The 21,529-nt window shown below is 48.3% G+C and overlaps 1 protein-coding gene across 2 annotated transcripts in view; it reads right to left on the reverse strand.

The window, feature by feature from the left end:
* The window catches only part of LOC144717840 (potassium voltage-gated channel subfamily KQT member 4-like), a 284,620-nt gene extending 264,463 nt beyond the window's left edge, over positions 1-20,157 (reverse strand). For both annotated transcript variants that reach the window (XM_078593541.1, XM_078593540.1), the window contains exon 1: positions 18,884-20,157. In XM_078593541.1, coding sequence (XP_078449667.1) covers positions 18,884-19,209 — 326 coding nt within the window. In that variant the 5' untranslated portion in view covers positions 19,210-20,157. The remainder of the gene's footprint in view (positions 1-18,883) is intronic.
* Between the last annotated feature and the right edge of the window lie 1,372 nt (positions 20,158-21,529).

Here is a 21,529-nt window from a genome sequence, read left to right on the forward strand (position 1 = left end):
CACGGTTGTGCTTTAATGTTCTCTCTCGGCTTGTACGGGGCCGTGTTCGAACGTGCGTGACGACCGGCGTTTCGTCGAACAACCCAAAAGATACATCAGCACTCCGTTACGAGCGATCATTGGCAGTGTCGGATTAAGCTAATGCAGGGCCTGTAGCATATGTTATAAAGGAGCCCTAAGTAAAAAAAAGTAAATATAAAAAATCAGATTTTTTAACTTGTAATTGTATTTTATTAATTGCTATACAGCCCAGATAATACGACAAATCGCTAACCTTAAACACCCAGTCGTTCATAAAAATTTAAGGCAGTATAGTACTATAGTAATAGAGCAAGTGCAGAATCACTGAACCGGAATTGATAGCTTGAAAGCATTCAGTGCGGGGCCCGGAGCATATTCTACTTTTGCTACAAGGATAATCCAGCACCGATCGTTGGCTTCACGTCGGAGGGACATCAACGCTCCGAAACTCCGCACGCAGAGCGGCACTGCCACTTTGAAAGATCTGCATTGCGGGAGGCACGCCACCTTCATCAGTGGGCGGGAAACCCGAGCGGACGTATAGAACAAGGCGATTGGAGCCTTTAACATTGAAGTCTATGGGAGCCTTTAACATTGAAGTCTATGGGAGCCTTCACCATTAATGTATATGGGAGCTGTTAACGTTGAAGTCTATGGGAGCCTTTAACGTTGAAGTCTATGGAAGCCTTTAACATTGAAGTCTATGGGAGCCTTTAAAAAGTAAGTCTACGGGAGTCTTTAACGTTGAAGTCTATGGGAGTCTTTAACATTGATGTCTATGGGAGTCTTTAACATTGAAGTCTATGGAAGCGTTTAACGTTGAAGTCTATGGGAGCCTTTAACGTTGAAGTCTATGGGAGCTTTTAACACGAAACAAATGAGACTAGCCAAACTCAGCCACACGTGACTTATTGTAGGTGTTCAAGGACGGTGGTGGATTTCGAACCATATTTGGGCATTCGTTAGCAACATAAAGCCTTATGTTCAATGCAACCGCTAGTGAGCGGGGTGGTGGTGGTGGGGGGCGTGCCAAGTTTCCGTGAAAGCGATGGGGCTCCTGCGAGACGCAGCGGCAATCTCGCTGCCGCTCTCCATCTCGCTCCCCGATGGGGGGGAGGGAGGCGGCTGACCCTCCGCGAATTACGTCCCCGTCGATACGAACGCACCTCGCCACAATAGCGGTGCCCCCCCCCCCACCGCTCCCATCCACTATCCCTGCAGAACACACGGAGATTTTACTCGGGCACAATTCCGCTGATACAAAAATGTAAAAAGCTTTCTTGCAACCGCTCCATGGAATGTTTGGAAGCGACCGACTCTCGTGGGAGTCCTGATTATTTCACGGTGTCGGCCTGAGCAGAAATAGCGACGAGGCCACGGTCGACTCCATCGGCGTTGGAAATTCCACATTCGCATGGCCGAGACTCGTCTCCCCATAGGATCACCACTGTTAACCGTTCACACCCAATGAGCTATGGGTGCACATTTCACATTCCTATGCGATGGACCAAGTATATTCATGGGACAGCGACTGCTAAATTTCCACAGCGTGGTGCAGCTTCCGTGGTGTGATGTTATCTTCCTTGTCTGGTATGCAGGAGGTCGGGGGTTCGATCCCCGGCTCCTTCGGGGTTTTCCTCCACATTTAGAAACATGCAATGAGATTATTTAGATTATCTTGGTGCTATAAATGTCCACGTGTTGGGCCACTTTGTTGAGCAATCGTTCGTGGCCAGGTCACTTCTGAATAATAAGTTACGACCGAAGTGGGCTGTGCATGGTAGGATGGGGATGGTTTAGTTTTATTTGAATTTGTGCGAGTGATTTGTTTATCTTACTTGGACTTTGCACGACTATCATGTGCTTGTATTGTTTGTTGTTGTAACATTCTTACCCGCCCTGACTGGACATCTGTGAAAAAGAGCTTTATAGCTCGTCGGATTCCTCCAGTATGAATAAATATTATGATTCTGACTCGTGCCCTGCAATGAAATTGCCCCGGAAGCACCAAGATTTCGCACGCGGAGCAAGGATGGAGTCTGGTTAGCACTTGCATCGGAGAGTCTTGGAAATATCGGATGACCAAGTCAAGTTAGAGTCACGATATTAAACAAAGAGGCAAAGCAAGGAACGGGTTTGGAGTGACTGAACTTGAATTATAATCTTTATTTACCCTGGAGAAATCTGATGAGCGAACGAAGCTCTTTTTTTCAACGGTTATATTTAACTTCGCTTGTGTTTGTCGTGGTCAAATCTTGTCATCAAAATTCCGTCCCCTTCCCGTTGTCCAATCAATTCAAAAAATTGCACAAGTACTCAGATCCGGTGACAATGCATGTCTGTATGAAAATCGGCATCGATTCATCAATTAATTGCCTCCTTTCAAGCAATTACAATTTTTGTATGGACGGCTTATTAATTATATATTTTTGTGCAGCTCAAACACGCCGCGGTCCCTAAACTGTGGAATCGGCTCGCACACAACGCAGGCGCCGCGTGTCTCAGGCGCCATTCACGTACTTCTCGACCGTGAGTTAAACGAAGTTGTTAATAAAACCGTTGTTTTAAAAAACTATTTTTTTAAGGAGTTTATTTTTCACAGATGTCCAGTAGGATCCCGAAATACGGAAAAAGAAAATAGAACAAAAGACGAAAAGTGCTCGAAGAAGCGCGGAGCGGTGCACGCTTGGGACGTCACCGAGAGAGAGAGATGGGAGGAGAGAGACACTTGGATCAGAGAACAAAACTCAAAAATAAGTTCAACATACACATGTACATGCAGGACTGCGACTTAAGGCAATGGCTTGGGATGGTTTTCATCCAGCAGTGGGTAGATCATGGTTGGTGCTGATGATGATGAGTTACAAAAACATGCCGGAAGGAGTGGCCAATTGGATGTCTCGTCAGATTCTGTTTGGCAAACCAAATGTTTGAACTGTATATATTTTGCTTGCCCAGGAACGCTTTACCTGGTATCCCGCTGATCAATAAAATTCGTGTTTTTCTCGGAGGAAGTCTCATTAAAATAAATAAATCACCGAGCCACTTTGGAGAGACGCATGCAACAGGCTGACTCACATTCACAAATCGCTCAAAAACCAAATCTGCGAGCAAAATCTACAATTCTAGATTTGAAGCTTTCGTGACTGCAAGGATTCATATTCTTAGGTTTTTTCGGTAAAGTCACGTAGGTAAAAATAAATAATTAAAATAATAATAGAAATAAAATAATAAATCACGACGTTTCGGAGGCAACACAAGTCTCTGTCATCAGGTGGGACCGTCACAGCTAAATTTACTGTATCAAGTGAGGCAAAATTCCAAGAGACAAGCTTAAGGGGGGAGGGAAGGGGGAGCGGCTTATCTGAATGTCGTAGCCAGTGAATGGAATGTGTTGGGGGGGGTGGGCGGGGCTGAAAGAGAACAATAGGTGTACAAGTTGTCGTTTTACCCAGTGTTGGTTGACAATCCAAATACTGCTAAACGCTACAACCTACTTCGTATGCTGCCCACCACCACTCCCTGCACAGACCCCGCTGCGTTAGCCTCACGGCCACGTGACCTCGTGACCTCGTCGTCATGCAGGCGACGGTCTCTCTTTGACTCACCGACTCGGCCCCCGCAGCGCCCGAACTGCAAGCGAGAGCGCCTTTTACGCGTGGCAGGCGAGTCTCGAACGGCGGCTGCTTATTTCGAGGGAGTGGAAAAACATTCCTCCACGCGTTCAAGGCAAACGGAACGAGAGCCGACACCCTTCACCGGCGACGATCACGAGCGCGCAGGACGCGGGATGGATGATCTTTTTTTTTTGGGGGGGGGGGGGGTCCGGCAGTCATCATCGCCAACAATTTGGCGACGGTGACCCTCGGTACGACACGAGAGCGCGTAGACGAAGAGGACTGACTGCACCCCTTAGACGTGTGGTTTGTAGGGATTTTTTTCGTCTAAGCCTGTAATGGGCCGACGGTGTCAAAGTTGCTTGTCGGCCACTAAAATATTGAAGTCCATCCTCATTAGTGGAGCTTGCCACGTAAGCCCACCAATTGAAATGAAGAAGGCTTAAATTTTCACCGAGGTTTGATTACATCACAGACGTGCGCATCGGGTGTGGCCCCGTGCAGTGACTACCGCTCGCGTTTGCTGATCCATCCATCACGGCGTTGACTCAAAAACAGGCATGGGCTTGCTTGTGTAATAAAGGTCGTTGAAGCGACTTCTGGAATCCGGTCTTTATTTGTCTTTCATTACAACACTCCTTCACGCTGCTGACAGACAGCGTGAGAGGGATAGAAAGAGAGAGACGCGCGCAGCTACGTGGCAGCCTGGACCCCCGTTCTCGCGTGGCCTCTTCCCTTCGTTCATTCCAGTTCTGACCCCGTGTTGTTCGTCTCCACCCCTATTTAATACCCGGGTCACGTGGTACGTTTCCACCAATCCTGGTTAGCCTCTATGGAATCTTCCAGACTCCACCGTAGGCTCCCTGGACCACGCCCCTTACTCGTCTCCCCATTGGCTGTGGCTAAAGCCAGCAGAACCAATCCTCTACTTACAGCTGTCACCTTTCCATTACGTCAGGGCCACGCCCCTAGGCTTCCCCCCATTGGCTATGGACCAGGACCGGCAGAACCAATCATCGCGACGAGTTGTGATCCGTCAACGACCCGGATATATCCTCACATTACACTTGTATCATGCCCTCTGAAGAAATGGGAGCACCTGATGACTTTTGTTGTTGTTCTTGCACGCGAAGAACCCGGAGCTGACGCGCTGTGATTGAACAGCCCCTCGGTTTGAACGTCCACAGCGCTGCGAACGCTCTTTTTCTACCTACATGACTTTACCAAAAGAACCAAAGAGTATATAGAGAGTTGCGTGCGATGAGTGTGGGAGGGGGTTACTATGGTCATACCGCCATCACGTTTCACAGAACTACGTCCAACATCCTTTTGCAGTTCGTGGACTCTCTTCTACCCGCACCGAATGCTTACCCATTGAGAAGGAAGGATGAAGGCTGTCACACGGCTCTGTTTGGCTATGCGGACTGACGTCCACTCAAAATTAACATTGACATCGATATGCATGCATTTCATTACTCGTTTTTTTATCGCGCATCTGGTGCTCTTAACTGTACGAGGGTCACGTGTAAAAGCACTCGCAAAGAAAACAAATCTACAGAACACGGCAGTTAAAGAGATATTTGTCTAAGTTCTCAGACTGACATGGCAGTTTGCGCAGTCGGTGTTGAAGGGCCCAAGTCGATCGACGGCATGGAATTGAGAACACGGTGTGGAGTCACGAGGGCTGAACCATTAATCGATTTCAAATCGAAATCGCAATTTGGGAACAATGCGATTTAGAAATCGCAAAGGCTGCGATTTTTTTGCGATTTGAAAAGTCCTATTACTTTCTGATTGAAATTGTTTTAATTTTGTATTATTAGAACTTTATCTATTTAACTTAACAATTGTTCTATGTTTGATTGTTCTGTTTCAATTAAATTTTTTAATAAATACATGTCGGAAGCAATTCATCTCTTTAAAGTTTTCATCCTTGCATTGGAATATATAGAGCAGTTAATATTGTGATGGTATCATGTAGTAATGCTCCATCGCACGTTTTAAGTCTATTGCACAATGAATATTGCACTGAAGCTGGACCTAAAAATGATTGATCGCAAATCAAATCGCAAAATCTGTCAGAAAAATCGCAATTAGATATTTTCCCAAAATCGTTCAGCCCCAGTAGTCACAGCCAGCGGCCGAATCCCGGATTAAGAACCCAGGACCTCAGCGTGTCGGCACGGTGCTCGCAACGCTGAGACACCCGGCCACCTATCCCAGACATATTCTTGTCTCCGTGCTTGGAACGTAACGACAGTTATTTCGCCTACAACGCGGTAGTTGTGTTCTTAAAGAACACCGCGTGATGGACAAATTGCGTTGTAATAAATTATATACAATATAGGGGGGGGTAAAGCACAGTCCGCAATAACACGTGAGATGCGTACGCAGGCCGAACAAAGACTGAGGCACGCGGGTAGCGTCTAGAAGCATCCAGCAGCATCCCGCATTGTGTGATGCTAGACGGAGGCAGCCGTACAACCGCTTATTCCTACTCGCGTTGTATCGAGATCACATCTGCGTGATAAAAAAAGATGTGTTCCCTAATACATTCATCGCGTTATATCCAATTCGCATTATGAAAAGACGAATTATAGGAGAACAGACTGGACCTTGCTTTTCAAAAGCCAAGTCAAAGCATTTCAATGCTCCCAATCAAACAAGCATTGGGGTGGCACACATCTTAAACACATGGCCCTGATCCAGCAATAGCACATTCCTCATTTAAATGGTAGGAGCAAATGTATCCATGAGCTGGTACGTAGTTCATCAACTCGGGCAGCAACGTAGCTTTCGAGTGTGTAGGCGGTGCAACTGCACTGGGGCTTGTGGGTGGGCGATAGGACTTTTGAGGTTGATGGGCCTCAGTTGACACCCAGCCAGGATTTGAACTACAAACATTCGTGTATTCCCAGACACAGTGCCACCGGGCTGGGGACAACGTGTTTGCATGCTCATTAAAGTGTGTTGCTTTGACTTGCTTGCCAATTAATTTCCCCCCACATTTAAGTTGAGCCTCATTTGTTTAGTTTTTTTCCACAAGTCTCTCTGGCAATATATAATAATGATAAAATATTGATGCATCCAGGAGAGTCACACTGAGGCATAGGCCTCTTTTTCAGGAAGTCGCGCAGGAAGTGAGATAGATTGTGGCAACGCGGCAACGTGGAGATGATCCAGTGGGAAGGATTTCATTCGGCAGTGAATAGTTCCTGGCGACTGATGAAGATTTCTCGCTTTCACAGTATGGTACAATGTCCATGCAACACAATGTATAATATAACTACGAACTATTATTATTATTATTATTTTTATTTTACCAGGTAAAGCACAGTGAGATGTTTAGCACTTTTTCAGAAGTGACCTGGCCACAAGTGATAGCTCAACAAAGTGGTTTATTGTGTGAAGATTTATATCAGCCAAATACTCTAAACATGTTCTTCTAAATGTGTGTGGGGGGAGGGGGGGACTGAAGGATCCGGAGAAAAAGCCACGCGACTACGGGATCGAACCCACGACCTCCTGTATACCAGACGAGGTAGTTAACATCTTGCCACCACGGCACCCCAATATGACGACAAGACGATTTAAAAAGCCTCATCGGTACATAGCAAAGTATCGGGCATTGGCCTTCATAGATTGAAACCCCATTTATTTGAAACTACTTTTTGTGTTTCGTGTTTGTTGTCCTTCCGCGCACCTCTGATTAGCACGGTTGGCTACGTACGGTGCGAACATTTTTCAACAAACAAACATGACTTTTGTGGACTGACTCACCCCCACCATAGGAACATGGAATTTCCACCCCTGGCTCAGGGCTGCGCATAGAAGACAAACTTCTCCCCGTGTCCACCCGAGGACAAACCGCTCCGACTCTGCAGACGCATTCGGGGCCTTCGTTTGTAACATTCGCTGCACATTTGGCCGAGCGGATTACGAGTCACGGTGGGAAACTCGGTAAAAGGTTAAAAAGGGGCAGCAATGAATGATTCCCCCAATCGCATCACTGCACACAAACCTGCCTCTGTGCCCACTGCGGGCTTCCAAATTCCACATTGCTGCGCTTGGGCAGAGGATGATGGTTAATAGTTAACGCGCTGTCTTCTGCGGCGGCTCGCAGTCCCATACTGAACCCTGGGTGTTAGATTTTGAAATGTGATCTCATTTCAGGAAGAAGAAAAAATCTTCCCTCCACGGAACAACATTGTCATGTCCTGTCGTTGCTGGCGGCGGAGATTTAATCTGCTTTCCCGCTGAGCAGCGGCCACGGCCAAATGACCCAGAATGAGCCCGATCTCGGAGCGGCTCACAAGCTAAGCAGGGCTGAGCTGGGATAGTGTTTCCGGCGACTGTGGTCACCACCCAGAACAGAAGCGTGGCAAGTCTCACGACTCAATGTCCGAATCACAGGAGGAGGAGGTGGTGGTGGTGGTGTCATTGCAGCGACGATGCACCAACTCCGCGACTCCTGCCATAATCGCCGGTCTCAACCGATCCCAAATGTACAACGACAGTCGTTGCTCTGTTTCAGCGTCGGCCACACGAATAAGAAGTGCTCAGATAGGCTGCAAGCGTGCGTATGCTGTGAGCGGGGCAGATGACAGCACGACAGCATTAATTGCCGCACTGTAGTATTCTTCAACGTTCTAGATTTGAAGCTTTCGTGACTGCAAGGATTCATATTCTTCAACGTGTATGCACCTCCACCGCCTGCCTTCGCCAATCTGCACTGACCAGCGTGGTGAAGTATGGTCTAATGAGCGCCGCACGGCATGGGGAGGCCCTCATCCAGCAGGAGCATTGGTACTGCAACGGGCTGTAGATTACACTGGTCAACAACAAAAAAAAAAATTCTGGCCTGGACTTTTGCAGCTGTTTTAGACTAATTTCAGGGTGCTGATTCCAAATCTGATCTCAGATTTGCTCTATCACATCTCATTTTTATGCAATCGGCATACCCCATTTTCATTGATTTTACCCGAAATTAACTCTGTCACTTATGATTGCAAGTTGTTGCGAGTCAGTAACTGCTTTAGTGTTAAAATGTGGTGCTGTATTTTTTGGATAGTGTGTTTATAATATCATTTTATGTAGATATCCACATTTATTTAATATTTTTCTTCTGCAGTTTTTATTGAAAATGCAATATTTGATATCTCAAAAACCGGATGTGATAGACAAAAACTGATGCCAGATTTGGAATCAGCACCCCAAAATTACCTTACAACTGTTGGAATACCTTATGCCAGAAAAGGTGTGTTGACCAGCGTTATAGATTGTCGTCATCCGTGCGTCATATTGAATACATTCACTCTGCGTTGAACATGTTTCGACTGGTCGATATAGACGCTCCACACAGCGTGGTACATACACCGCAGCGATATGTAATGCACACACACACACGACAACACATTGTGCAATACTGTGCACTGGAAACACGAGGGACACATCCTCATGTTTCACAAGTAAATGCTGCCCTTGCACTGGTCCCAATCACGTATGATTACTTCATTATACAATTATACATTTTTGGAGAATATATTTGCACTGCATGCTGAAGACATTTAAAACTCTGCATTGAATGAGTGTGTTCAGGATTCCTCCTCCGACTTCGACACCACGCACGTCGGGCCATGAGACCATTGCCCCATCCTGAGTGGAATTTGCTGCTCTCCGTGTGCCGTACAAACCCAGACCTGGCACTCACAGATGTTCCGTTTTGTACAGCTCTTTAAAGGACTGCCTATGTGGGAAGCAGCTTGAACTTGATGCAGCAGTGCAGGATGCTATTCGCAACTGGTTATGCTGGCGCTGATGGATCAGACGGCTGCGATAGAATAACAGGGTCTTGGTTTTTGCATTGTGTTAAGTGCGTAGGAAAGGATGGAGGCTAATGTTGAATAACAACAACAAAAAACAGACAGAGCTTCGTGAAATTCCCGTGAATGACAACATTTTTTTTCTACCGTGTCAATAAATAATATATTGCTGAACAAAAAAGGAAATACGAGGCATTCCTTTCGGGGGCATTTGTGCCACGCTTGTACACGCAACCGCATTTACGCGTCGGTGATCTCCGCCGCTGAGTTTAAGCTGCTGTGACGAATAGACTCGTGGCCCAAGCTGTGACATCTAATGAAGGGAGAAATATCTACACAAAAAAAAGCAAGTGTCATCCAATGCATCTGGTGGCAGTTTGCTGCGAAGGATGCTGCACAGCTACACTTGCCCGGGAAGAGCGGAGCGATGCCCCGCTAGACGCCCCGGAATAAGAATAACAATTATTACATTCAGACGCTGTCTCCCCGACAGACCTGGTCTTCACCTGAGGACGGCTGCTTGCGTTGTGGCCGAAACGTCGTGAGAATTATTTTATTATGTTTTATTTTTATTATTTTATTACTTCCCTTCTACGTGACTTTACCGAAAGAACCAAGAAGAAGAAGATATTATCAACAGGCCTACAAAAAGACTCGCCGACAACACAAGTCCTCTTCACTTGAGCACTTGTGGAAAATTCCACCGTTATATGACGAAAAAAGAAAACCAACAACGCAAAGGGCCAAAACGGCAGTTTCAAATCATGCTCCGCTCACGCTACGTGAAATTCATATCCAGCGCAACTCCTCTGGTCCCTGCCAACATGGGCGCATTCACTCCCGGCAGATCCCTTGGGCCGCCAATTCGTCCACACGTTTCACTCTTCGTTGTCTGTTCGCCACACCTCTGAATAGCGCGGTTGGCTACGTACGGCGCAAAAGAAGTTCAATATATATATATATACATATATCCACGTGGACAAATGTTTATCACCACGGAAAGCAGGATATCTCACCACGTAATGTGGGTTACTCGTCTTATCTGCAACGGAGCACGGCTGATCGGATGAATAACGTGTTTCCCACCGCAGCCCTGCTGGGCAAATTCATGTTGAGCGAATGCCATGAAAACGTGCAGATAACAGGATACACGGCGTGTGTATATAGGAGCAATGGACGCACAGATTATAGGAAGGCCCAGGTCTGTATAACTCTGGCTGTTGATACCCGTGTCATCAAAGGCATCGGCTAGCAACTGTTTCTGTGACGTGATACGTTGAATTTATTTTTCAAATGTTTGCTGACGCCATTTTTTTTCTTTTACAAAAATATGCAGTGCAATATATACATGATCTTAGATTCAAATGTTTTCAAATCACCACCGTTTAACGCTTCTGGACAAATTCCCACCAACACAAAGTGGCCACCGGCAATGAACTCGAACAAAATCGAGTAGCAGACGCGGACTCGCAACATGACTCAAACAGCGCTCCCTTTGTATGCATTCCAAACTCTCAATACTTGACTTGTAGATCACACTGATGGCTCCAAACACACACACACGCACGCACGTGTTTGGAGAGACATGTGTTGTGAATTGAGCATTCTAAATAAACTCTGCTGACGATGCTGCTACTGGTGACTACAATTCCCGCCGCTGTTGACGATGATGCTCCTGCTGTTTATGATGGCAATGCTGAAGTTTGTGGTGGTAGTGGTGATGCTGTTTTGCGATGGCATTGCTGCTGTTTTGCGACAATGCTGCTCAAGATCAGTTTAACACGAAGGTTTTCGCGACCAATATTATTCATAATCAACGTTTTTTGGGTTAGATGGCGTTATTTATAAATGTCTCGTAACCCTCCACCACCCGACACGGCCAATCAGCAAAAAAGTGTCACGTTAACAAAAGACTAAATAGTTCACTACTTTAGCCCACCGGTGTGTTGAAGCGTGAAACCACAACATTCAACATTTTTGAGTACGACGTTTCGCTGGTAATTGCATCCAGCATCATCGGTACTCAAAAATTGTAAATGTCGTGGTTTCACGCTTCAACACACCGGTGGGCTAAAGTAGTGAACTATTTGTCTTTTTGTCAACGTGACACTTATTTGCTGATTGGCTGCTCAAGATGACGATGACGACGCTGCTGCTCGTGTAGCTGTTGCATCATCGCCGTAATGATGATGTTGGAGCTGCTAATCATACTCATAATGATGCTGCTCTCTCTCTCATTATAAATCACAAAGCGGCCACTGCTGCCACTTGACGATAATGGTGATTGCGATTTCACCGTATTCCTCATCTACGCAACCCATCGCAGCTTGTAAAACACCGCCGACTTCGTGTTCGCGTGTTTGCGATCGCCTATTACGCTCGCAGCGAGAGTGAGGATGGGTTTAACGCGGTTGCGACCACACCTTGATGGGCCTTCGTAACAGTCCATACGAGTGGATTCCCGTCTCCCGGGTTTAACCACGGATGCCTTGCCCCGATTGTATGATTATAATGATCGTAACGGCGTTGCCGGCTGCTGTTGCTGATATCTCTGATTAAGCGTCCGATGGAAGCTCCCGGCATGTGCAGCGAAACGTCGGACCTCGTTCCGGAGGAACCACGCAGCGGGAACACACAGAGAGGGCGTTTCTGTGTCTCAACAGCTCGTTCAAACGCGGCATTGGAGGCGGCAAAGGGGATGTGAAAGGCGAATTTGGATTCCGAAAGGGTTGATGATCCCACGTGCTTCTGATAAACAACTCTGAACACAGCCAAGCACCTATGCGGCTTATCTTCTCACACCGACAAATCGTCACCATTATCATCACCATCACCACCACCACCACAACACAATCACGTGGGTCGTTGTGGAAATGTAATATTAGACCTGCACTCGCCTCCATCGCTCTGCTGTCGCGAGACGCACCGTTCGCTGTCACAAGCCTCATCAGGCACACGGCCCTCTGGGAATGTCGACTTTCGGCAGTATTGGTTCGATGCAACGACCACAACAACAGAAACAAACTGCACCTCCGATTAGCACGGCTCGGCGACGTACGTTGCAGAGGAAGTTCAGCATGCACACAAAATTGGACCGGTTTCGACACACAAGTGTCTCATCAGCAGTGCCGGTGAACTTCCAGATGTAACAGGAACAAAGCACCCTCTCGTCACGTGTATCGGAGTTCGTTCGACTCAAATTTTATAATAATAATAATAATACATCGCACAACGTAGGAATTATCGCCTTTTTGGATAATATAGGCAACAGACTGAAAAACACAAGCAGATCAACCCGAACATTGTAGTGGCCACTCATCAGCTGACAGTGGGATTCAACACACATCATCTAATGGAGGCCATCATGACCACGCACCGCTCTGTCGGTTAATGCCGTGGCCGGCAAGCAACGTATAAAAACAATGAGCCTTTAAAAAATAAAATCTAATTCGGTAACAAAAAAAAACCTCCTCCCCCTCGATATTTCAAGAAGCGCACTGCGCGGTGGTTGAATACGAGACGGCGACGGTCCTTGATCAATAACGTCACGAAAGCAGCTCCTGTAAGTGATCCTGATGATGGCGGTACCCCGGGGGGACCCAAATAATACAAACTGGCCGAGGCAATTAAATATTTAATTTCTGGGACGCAATTTTTTTCCCAGGGGTGTTACTTCACTCCGCGATTGGGGTTACCAATCGATCCGAAATCGGTGGTGCTACTCCGCGATGTCGAAACGCAGCGACGACGATTGCGCTGAACCCCTGAACGCTCGCGTATCACCACAGTGGTGCATCGCGTACAGCTCGTCGAGATGAGTCGATTGCCGCATCGCCGACTATCAACAAACTAAAAACGACTGCATCGCGGACATGATGCGAGAGCCGGGGTCCCATGGCACCCCGGGGACGTCGTTCCGTAGATGCAAGCGAATGTGTCTGTGCGTGGCCTCGGAGCGCCGAGCTGAACCTTGCCGAGAGCCTGGGTTCGAATCCGGGGTCGAAGCCGCCGCCAGCTACGATGAAACTGCTTCTTCGTCTTGTGAAGCGAGTTGATGGTTCTTCATCATTAGTCAACCAATAGACAAAGAACCTCCCGTTTAGCCTGCAGCAGACTTTTGGGACAAAATGCTGTTAGCGAGCATCTAAAAAGGCCGGCACGGCACGGTACGAGGTGGGTGGCCAACGCAACGCCCGGCCGCCTTTGTCTCTCCAACGCTGATGTTTTAACTCACCGAACCAGGTACTCATTTAAGGCTGAGTCAGCCCATGGGAAAACCCCATGAACGGTTCAAATACATATCTGAACGCTAGTATTGGTCACCTGGTTTGTAGCGCAGTGAGCGCAAAAAAACAACAGAGACAAAGATCGCCCGTATAGCCTGAACAGACAGTTGGGGCAAGTGCTGTTAGCGAGTAGTGCCTATGAAGGCCGGTATGGCACACAAGGGGGTGGGTGGCCAACACCACGCCCGGCCGCCTTTGTCTCCCTCGTGGCTTTCCCGCACCTCCGATTAGCAAGGTTGGCTACGTACGGTGCTAAAGAAGTTCAACATAGGTCCGTGGCGATTTTAACACATCGCACCAGGTTCTCATTTGGGGCTGAGTCGACCTAGGCGGAGGCCCAAGACCGGTTCAGATAATCGTCATTGATGCTGACCGTGAGCGGGCATCGAACCCGGGTCCCCTGGTTCGTAGCGCAGCGCGCTAACCGCTGCACCACCGCTCCCAGCCAAATTATCTCGCACAACGCAACATATGTGCACATGAGCTCAATTTGCCCGAATAACAATCAATTGTGATTGTTTTACATCGTGTTGAATGCAGCGGCCTCGAGTGACTGGAAGGGTGCTAGGCGAACTACGGAACATGTCAAGGCGCAGCCCTGCAATTGCTCAGCTGCCCGCCCCTGCTGATAGAAGAGGCCGTCGGACTGCGAGAAGGGCTGCGTGCAGAACGAGAGAGAGCGAGAGAGTGAGCGAGAAAGTGACTGAGAGAGTGAGCGAGAGAGTGAGCGAGAGAGTGACCGAGAGAGTGAGCGAGAGGTGGGGGTTTACATAAAGCAAAGTTTAAAAATGTAAAAAAAATTTTTTTACGAAATGATGAACGAAGCAAAGTGCCGACTACACCGAGTATCTTCTTGTTTCCACTGATCGTAAAAAAAAAGAAAGGCCTCCCCGTCCAAGATTCTCTCAGACCCATAACGTTCTCGAGAGCGTCTCCATTGGTCTCCTGTTAGACGACGTCTGCACGGCACACGCGGACGTCTTGTTCGAGGTGCAAATGCCCACACTTTACCCCACCACACGCCACCTGCCGATCGACTCACTCATTGGGTGCTGTGCATTGCACGCAATCGTGCTGGAGGTTGGACACTGGCGTCGGGATGGAAGCAAACGTGTCCCGTGGTTTAAATAAAATTAGTTTGACGGCTCATTGCCCGAGAGCTGCCTTGTTGCGTTCAGGCTGTTGTCCTTTCCCGCACCTCCGATGAGCACGGTGGGCTACACGTCGGCGTGCGAAAGAAGTTGAACATACTCTTAGATTTTTCGGTAAAGTCACGTAGGAAAAAAAAGAAATTATATAAATAATAATATAAATAAAGGAATTATTATTTTATGATAATATTATATTATTATTTTATTTATATTACTATTTATATTATTTATTATTATTTATTATTTACCTACGTGACTTTACCGAAAAACCTAAGAGTATGAATCCTTGCAGTCACGAAAGCTTCAAATCTAGAAGTTGAACATAGCTGCACATACAGCTGCCGTTCCGGGAGATCGAACCGGCGCGGCAGGTCCAGCGCGGCCCACTGATTTCACTTCTGGTCACGGCTTCGCCACACAGCGAGTCGAATCCAGCAGGGTTCTTACAACTCGCGATGATACGATGCGATGCCACGCATCATGGAGACAAATAATTGTCGTCACGATTGCAGACGCTGAATAATCTTGTGTTCAGAGTGCCAGATAAATTAAGTTTCGACTCCTTGTTGTTGGTTGTTTGACTTGCATCCCACTGGGATTTTTGCACACAGCGTTGGTGTACGGTGTGTTTTCTGGAAGATTTTGCTGTCTTTTCTTGGATTTTCTGTTTGCACTCAGTCACATATTCACTTTAAGATGTTTTTTGTTCATGTTTTTGTTTTTTGTTTGTCGCGGTTGCACCCGATTCAAGAGCCGAATGGCTCACAGGGCTATACCTAATAAATGAACTTTAACTTGAACTATCACCGCTCATTTAAACTTGGAAACCCGTGGCTTTAATTATTTATCATACCAACGTCTGTGTGCGACTCCGTCATCATTCTTAATAATTGGCCAGGATTCAGGAGGGATGTCATGAGCCAATGTTGGTTAATCAGTGACGAATAGATATTTACGGTAGGCGATTCATAATTAAAGAAGATAACGAGGAAGTAATTGGTTCATGTAGCTGAGGTTACGGTGTAAATCTTTAATCACGGCTCAGTTGGAATCGGTGGGCGGGAATTCCCTACACCCTGTCTGGGAGGCTCTTACACTGGCGTGTGGTTCAAGGAGTTTGCGGATTTTGTCGCCCACGATACGCAGGCGTGGCAGCGCCGTGAAACACGGTGGAGTCTTCTTCTTCTTGGTTCTTTCGGTAAAGTCACGTAGAATGGAAATAATAAAATAAGAAAAATAAAACATAGTAAAATAATTCTAGATTTGAAGCTTTCGTGACTGCAAGGATTCATATTCTTAGGTTTTTTCGGTAAAGTCACGTAGATAAAACATCAAAATTAATAAAAAATAAAATAAAAATCACGACGTTTCGGAGGCAACACAAGTCTCCGTCATCAGGTGGGATGTAAAGATGTAATCCCTTTAAAGCAAGTTGCTTTTAAGGGATTACATCTTGAATCATTGCCTCACTTGATGCAGCTAATCTGGCTGTGACGGTCCCACCTGATGACGGAGACTTGTGTTGCCTCCGAAACGTCGTGATTTTTATTTTATTTATTTTATTTTTTATTAATTTTGATGTTTTACCTACGTGACTTTACCGAAAAAACCTAAGAATATAGTAAAATAATTCTCACGACGTTTCGGCCACAACGCAAGCAGCCGTCCTCAGGTGAAGAACAGGTCTGTCGATAAGACAGCGTCTGAATGACACCTCCTGGGCTTGGAGCGTCTGTTTAAGCTGGGAGTCTAACAGCGCGATGGGAAGGTGCTGCTTAAGATAATGGGGACGAGTGCTTGAACGTGTAATGCGATATACTACATGAGTATTAATGATGATAAATGACAATACAACTGTGAAAGTGATTAGGATAATGACACGCGCATCTTTGTCAATAAAAACACCGAGGCAGCGACGATAATGACGACGATGGCAAGTGAATGAGTGTCAAGCAGGCAATACTTTACAATTGGAACGATGATCATGATGAAGAGTGCAAGAGACAATATTGCACCATACAGATGATGATGATGATGATGGTGGTGGTTATAATGATGCCATCAGGAGAGACATCACGAGAGAGTGATGATGAAGGTGATGGACGTACCGGGTGGCCCAGATGTTTTGTGACCCCCCCCCCCCCCAATTCAAATTGACTTATATTCTATCTTTGCATGTTCGTGTCTGCTTTAAATAAACCTTACTTTTAATAAATATCTATATATATATACCGTACGTAGTCAGTCGCGCTAATCGGAGGTGCGGGGGAAGGACAACAAACTAAACACAAAAAAGCAGTTCTAAAGAAATGAGTGTGTCGATCGAGAGCTCCATGCGTCGTTCCACGTGTCAAGAAAGAGATGCCGATGATGAGCAGGGCATTCACAATACAGTGCTGTAGTAGTGATGAGGATGGCATCAAGCCATCAAAGATCCCCCCCGTATAGCCTTAACAGACTGTAGGGGCAAGTGCTGTTAGCGAGCACCTATGAAGGCTGGAACGGTAACACGAGGGGAGTGGGTGGACAGCACCACGCACGACCGCCTTTGTCTCCCCAGTGGCGATGTTTACACACCGCACCAGGTACTCATGTCAGGCTGAGTCGACCTAGGGGAGGCCCAGGAACGGTTCATATAATCGTCACTGGTGTTGGCCGTGAGCGGGAATCGAACCCGGGTCGCCAGGTTCATAGCGCAGCGCGCTAACCGCTACACCACCGCTCCCCCATCAAGCCATCGCACACACACAATGATGGGAAATGCTAAATGTGCGAATTAATGATCTATGGTGCAGATGCTGCTCCTGCTGCTGTTGCTGACCAACCAATGTGTATTTGTTACACGGAAAGTCCCCTTTAGCCAGTTACCCAGCTCGTTGACAAGGGAGATCCGTGGTGCATCAACACAGAGCAAGAAACCAGTCCAGAGGAGTAGATAACGACGGAACAACACGCATTAGAGGTACAGGCAGACGTCTACAAGATTGAAAAAGGAATACAAATGTACAATATTAACAACATTAACACCAGGAATATTGCACCATGATGATGCAGCTCCTCCTGCTGCCGATGATGCTAAAGGCTGCCGCCGCTGATGGTGACGATTATCAACAGTGCATACACAATACCGTGCTGTCAAGAGTGATACTGCCGCCGATACAGATGATGATTTCGCTTTGTTCACACAGGAAAGCCTCACTGCGTCTCGCGACCGATTTATCAGTCGGGTCCGAGCACGTTTTCACAGTAGGGGATCAACACCGATCGTTGTATTTACTCCAAACGGAATCATTTGCGGATATATTTTCAGAATACTTCGAACGCTGCAGCTGATACAGTCGCTTGCTGCTGCTGCTACTGTTACTGCTGCTGCTGATACTGATGTTGATAGTCATTCTGCTCCTGCTGCTGCTACTGTTACTGCTGCTGATAGTCATTCTGCTCCTGCTGGTGATACTGCTTCTCTCGCTTGCTGATACTGTGGCGCCTGCTGCTGCCTGATACTCCAGACACTGCTCCTGCTGCTGATACTCGTGCTGCTGCTGCTGATGATGATACTCACAATGCTCCTGCTACTGGACACTGCTGCTCCTGCTACTGACACTGCTCCTGCTGCTGATACAGCTGCTCCTGCTGCTGATACTGTGACTCCTGCTACTGACACTGGCTCCTACTGCTGGACACTGCTCCTGCTGCTGATACTGCTCCTGCTGCTGATACTGTGGCTGCTGCTGCTGCTGGACACTGCTGCTCCTGCTACTGACACTGCTGCTGCTGATACTGCTCCTGCTGCTGACACTGGCTTCTGCTACTGATACTGTGGCTCCTGCTGCTGGATACTGCTGCTCCTGCTACTGACACTGCTGCTGTTGCTTGCCGACACTGCTTGGTGGTGCGAGTAACTCCGCGCCGCTCCGCGCGCCGTGCGTCCCGTCCCCACCACCACCCCCCACACACCACCCCACCGCCGGCTCGCCGCTACTCACACGAAGACGTGGTAGACGAACGCGCAGCCACGCGGCCGCTCCAGCACGTTGTAGAGGAGGTTCTGCATGCGGCGGTAGCGCGCGTTCCTGCGGGCGAATCGCCCCAGCGCCCGCGGCTTCCCCAGCAGACTCAGCCGGGGTCCCTGCGCCTCCGTGTGGCCGGGCACCACGAGGGGCAGACCGCCGTCCCGCGCCGGTCTGCGCTCGGCCGAAGGGCGCTTCATCGCCGCGGTCCCCGTAGCCGCCGTGGTTGCGTTCGTCGCGGTGTTGGCGGTGGCTGCGGCGGTGGCTGCGGCGGTGGTGGTGGTGGTTATCATCAGCACCATCGTCGTCGAGCCGTGCACTCGTGCGCCGGGAATTCCTGGCTCAGCGCCGGTGTGGTGGTCGTGGCGGTGTCGGCCACGGCGGCTTGCTTCGTGAGCCGCCCGGCATCGTGTGAGCGGCTCCCGGTCGGCCGGGATGATATGTGCTCAGAGCCGCGGGGATGACGAGCCATTGCACATAGGGAGTCGCAAACATCCGCGGGGCATGTCGCGCGAGAGCGAGCGTGAGACGCGGCGGGCACGCGTGCGTCTCGGCCGTGTGCGTGTCCGTGCAAGTGCGGATGTGTTTATTGTCTCAGTGGGGGTTTTGAAGAATGGTTGTGTGTGTGTGTGTCCTTAACCTCGGAAAACTGGCTCAGCGCTTATCTCAGCTCCCATATACGGGAGTTGACTGTGAACGTGAGTGCGTGCGCGCTTAAGTTTGGTTCATAAACACGTGGCTATCATGCGGCCAAGATGATGATGATAATGTTGATGAGGACGACGCAGGAATTATTTTGATTACACGGATTACGACCATGATGTCGGCATGATATTGATTACAATGCAGTTATTATGAAGCCGAAGAGACGATGATGATGATGATTACGCTCGCACATACGACGGTCATCCCAGTGATGACGACTGATAGGCAGCAGCGTGCCACGCCAAATATGACCGCTCGAGGGAACGGTCCCACGGCTTAGCGCAGCCCATTGCCGAGCGGAGACGATCACGACGGAGGCGTGGAGGCCAAGGCACGCGCGTGACACACACACACAGAGAGAGACGAGCAGCGAACAGCAGGCTCGCGCGGAGCTGCACAGCAACATCAGCGACGCCGGCCACACGTGGCGCACATCGGCCGCCGCCTCCTTGTCTCTGGGCACAAACGCAATCCACCTCCTCCTCCTCCACAGGGCACGATCGGTGCAGTGTCCGTCAAGAGACATGGACGGACATGCGGATTGCAGATGCCCCGTATAGCCTTGACAGCCTGTTGGGCTTACTCTTTGGTTCTTTCGGTAAAGTCACGTATAAAGATAAAATAATATTATTATTTTGTATTAATTATTATTTTATCTTTATACGTGACTTTACCGAAAGAACCAAAGAGTAATCCCTGCAGTCACGAAAGCTCAAAATTAAGATTGAGCCTGTTGGGCTGCCATCGAGTAGCACTTATGAAGGCCGGAACGACACACGATTTGGGTTGGGGGTGGCCCGACACCACGCCCGGCCACCTTTGTCTCCCCAGCGCCGATGTTTTAACACGCCGAAGGAGGTACTCATTTAAGGCTGAGTCAACATAGGGGAGACCCGTTTCCGGTTAAAATATCCGCTGGTGGTATTGGTCGTGAGTGGGAATCGAACTCTGGTCGCCGGGTTCGTAAGGCAGTGCGCGATCTCTTCCCATGAGCACAAAGAGTGTTGTTAGCGAGCACTCATGAAGGCCGTAACAGGCACGGTATGAGGTGGGTGGCCAACACTATGCCCGGCCGCCTTTGTCTCCCCAATGCTGATGTTGTAACAAACTGAACTAGGTACTCATTTAAGGCTGAGTCGGCCCAAGGGAGATGCATGACCGATTCAAATACATTTCCGCTACGAGATTCGTGAGTGGCAATCAAAACTCTTGTCGCCGAGTTCGTAGCGGAGTGAGCACGTGCACACAATCGCACCCAAGGTCCCCCGTGTCGCCTTCTATACGGGCTGTATGGAGCAGTACCACGCCCGGCCGCCTTTGTCTCCCCAAGCGCTTACGTTTTACTCTCCGCCCGCAAGTGCTCACTGCAAGGTCCCGGATGGTTGCGAATACCACTTTGCTAGTACTGACACAAGCACGCTTCTGATATGAGCACAATTCGAATACAAGTTCACGTCTGATATAAGCACACCCAGGATCACGTGACATAAGTATAATTCGAATACAACTACACGTCTGATGTAAGCACAGCCGGCACTAAAATTTGGGTACATCATGACAGTCAAGTTTACGTCTGATATAAGCACACTCAGGATCACGTGACATAAGTATAATTCGTATACAACTACACGTCTGATATAAGCACACCCGGCATTAAAATTGGGTACATCATCACAGTCAAACCGGCAAGCACTCGCGTGGTGGGGTGCAGTGTGGGTCCATCCCACCTCTATGATCAGCAAGGAAGAGGAGGAGGCTAAATATCCTCCTCTAGACTGCAGCGGTCCACAACCTTGTTGGCACCAGGGACCGGTTTCGTGGAAGACAATTTTTTCACGGAGCGGGAGAAGTGGGGGGGGGGGGGTCATCATTGGGTCTTTCCCCCTTTTCAAAGAAGCTCTCCAGCGACATTTGTTT

The sequence above is a fragment of the Lampetra planeri genome, chromosome 4, assembly GCF_965212315.1.
Source record: "Lampetra planeri chromosome 4, kcLamPlan1.2.h2, whole genome shotgun sequence".
Classification (NCBI taxonomy): domain Eukaryota; kingdom Metazoa; phylum Chordata; class Hyperoartia; order Petromyzontiformes; family Petromyzontidae; genus Lampetra; species Lampetra planeri.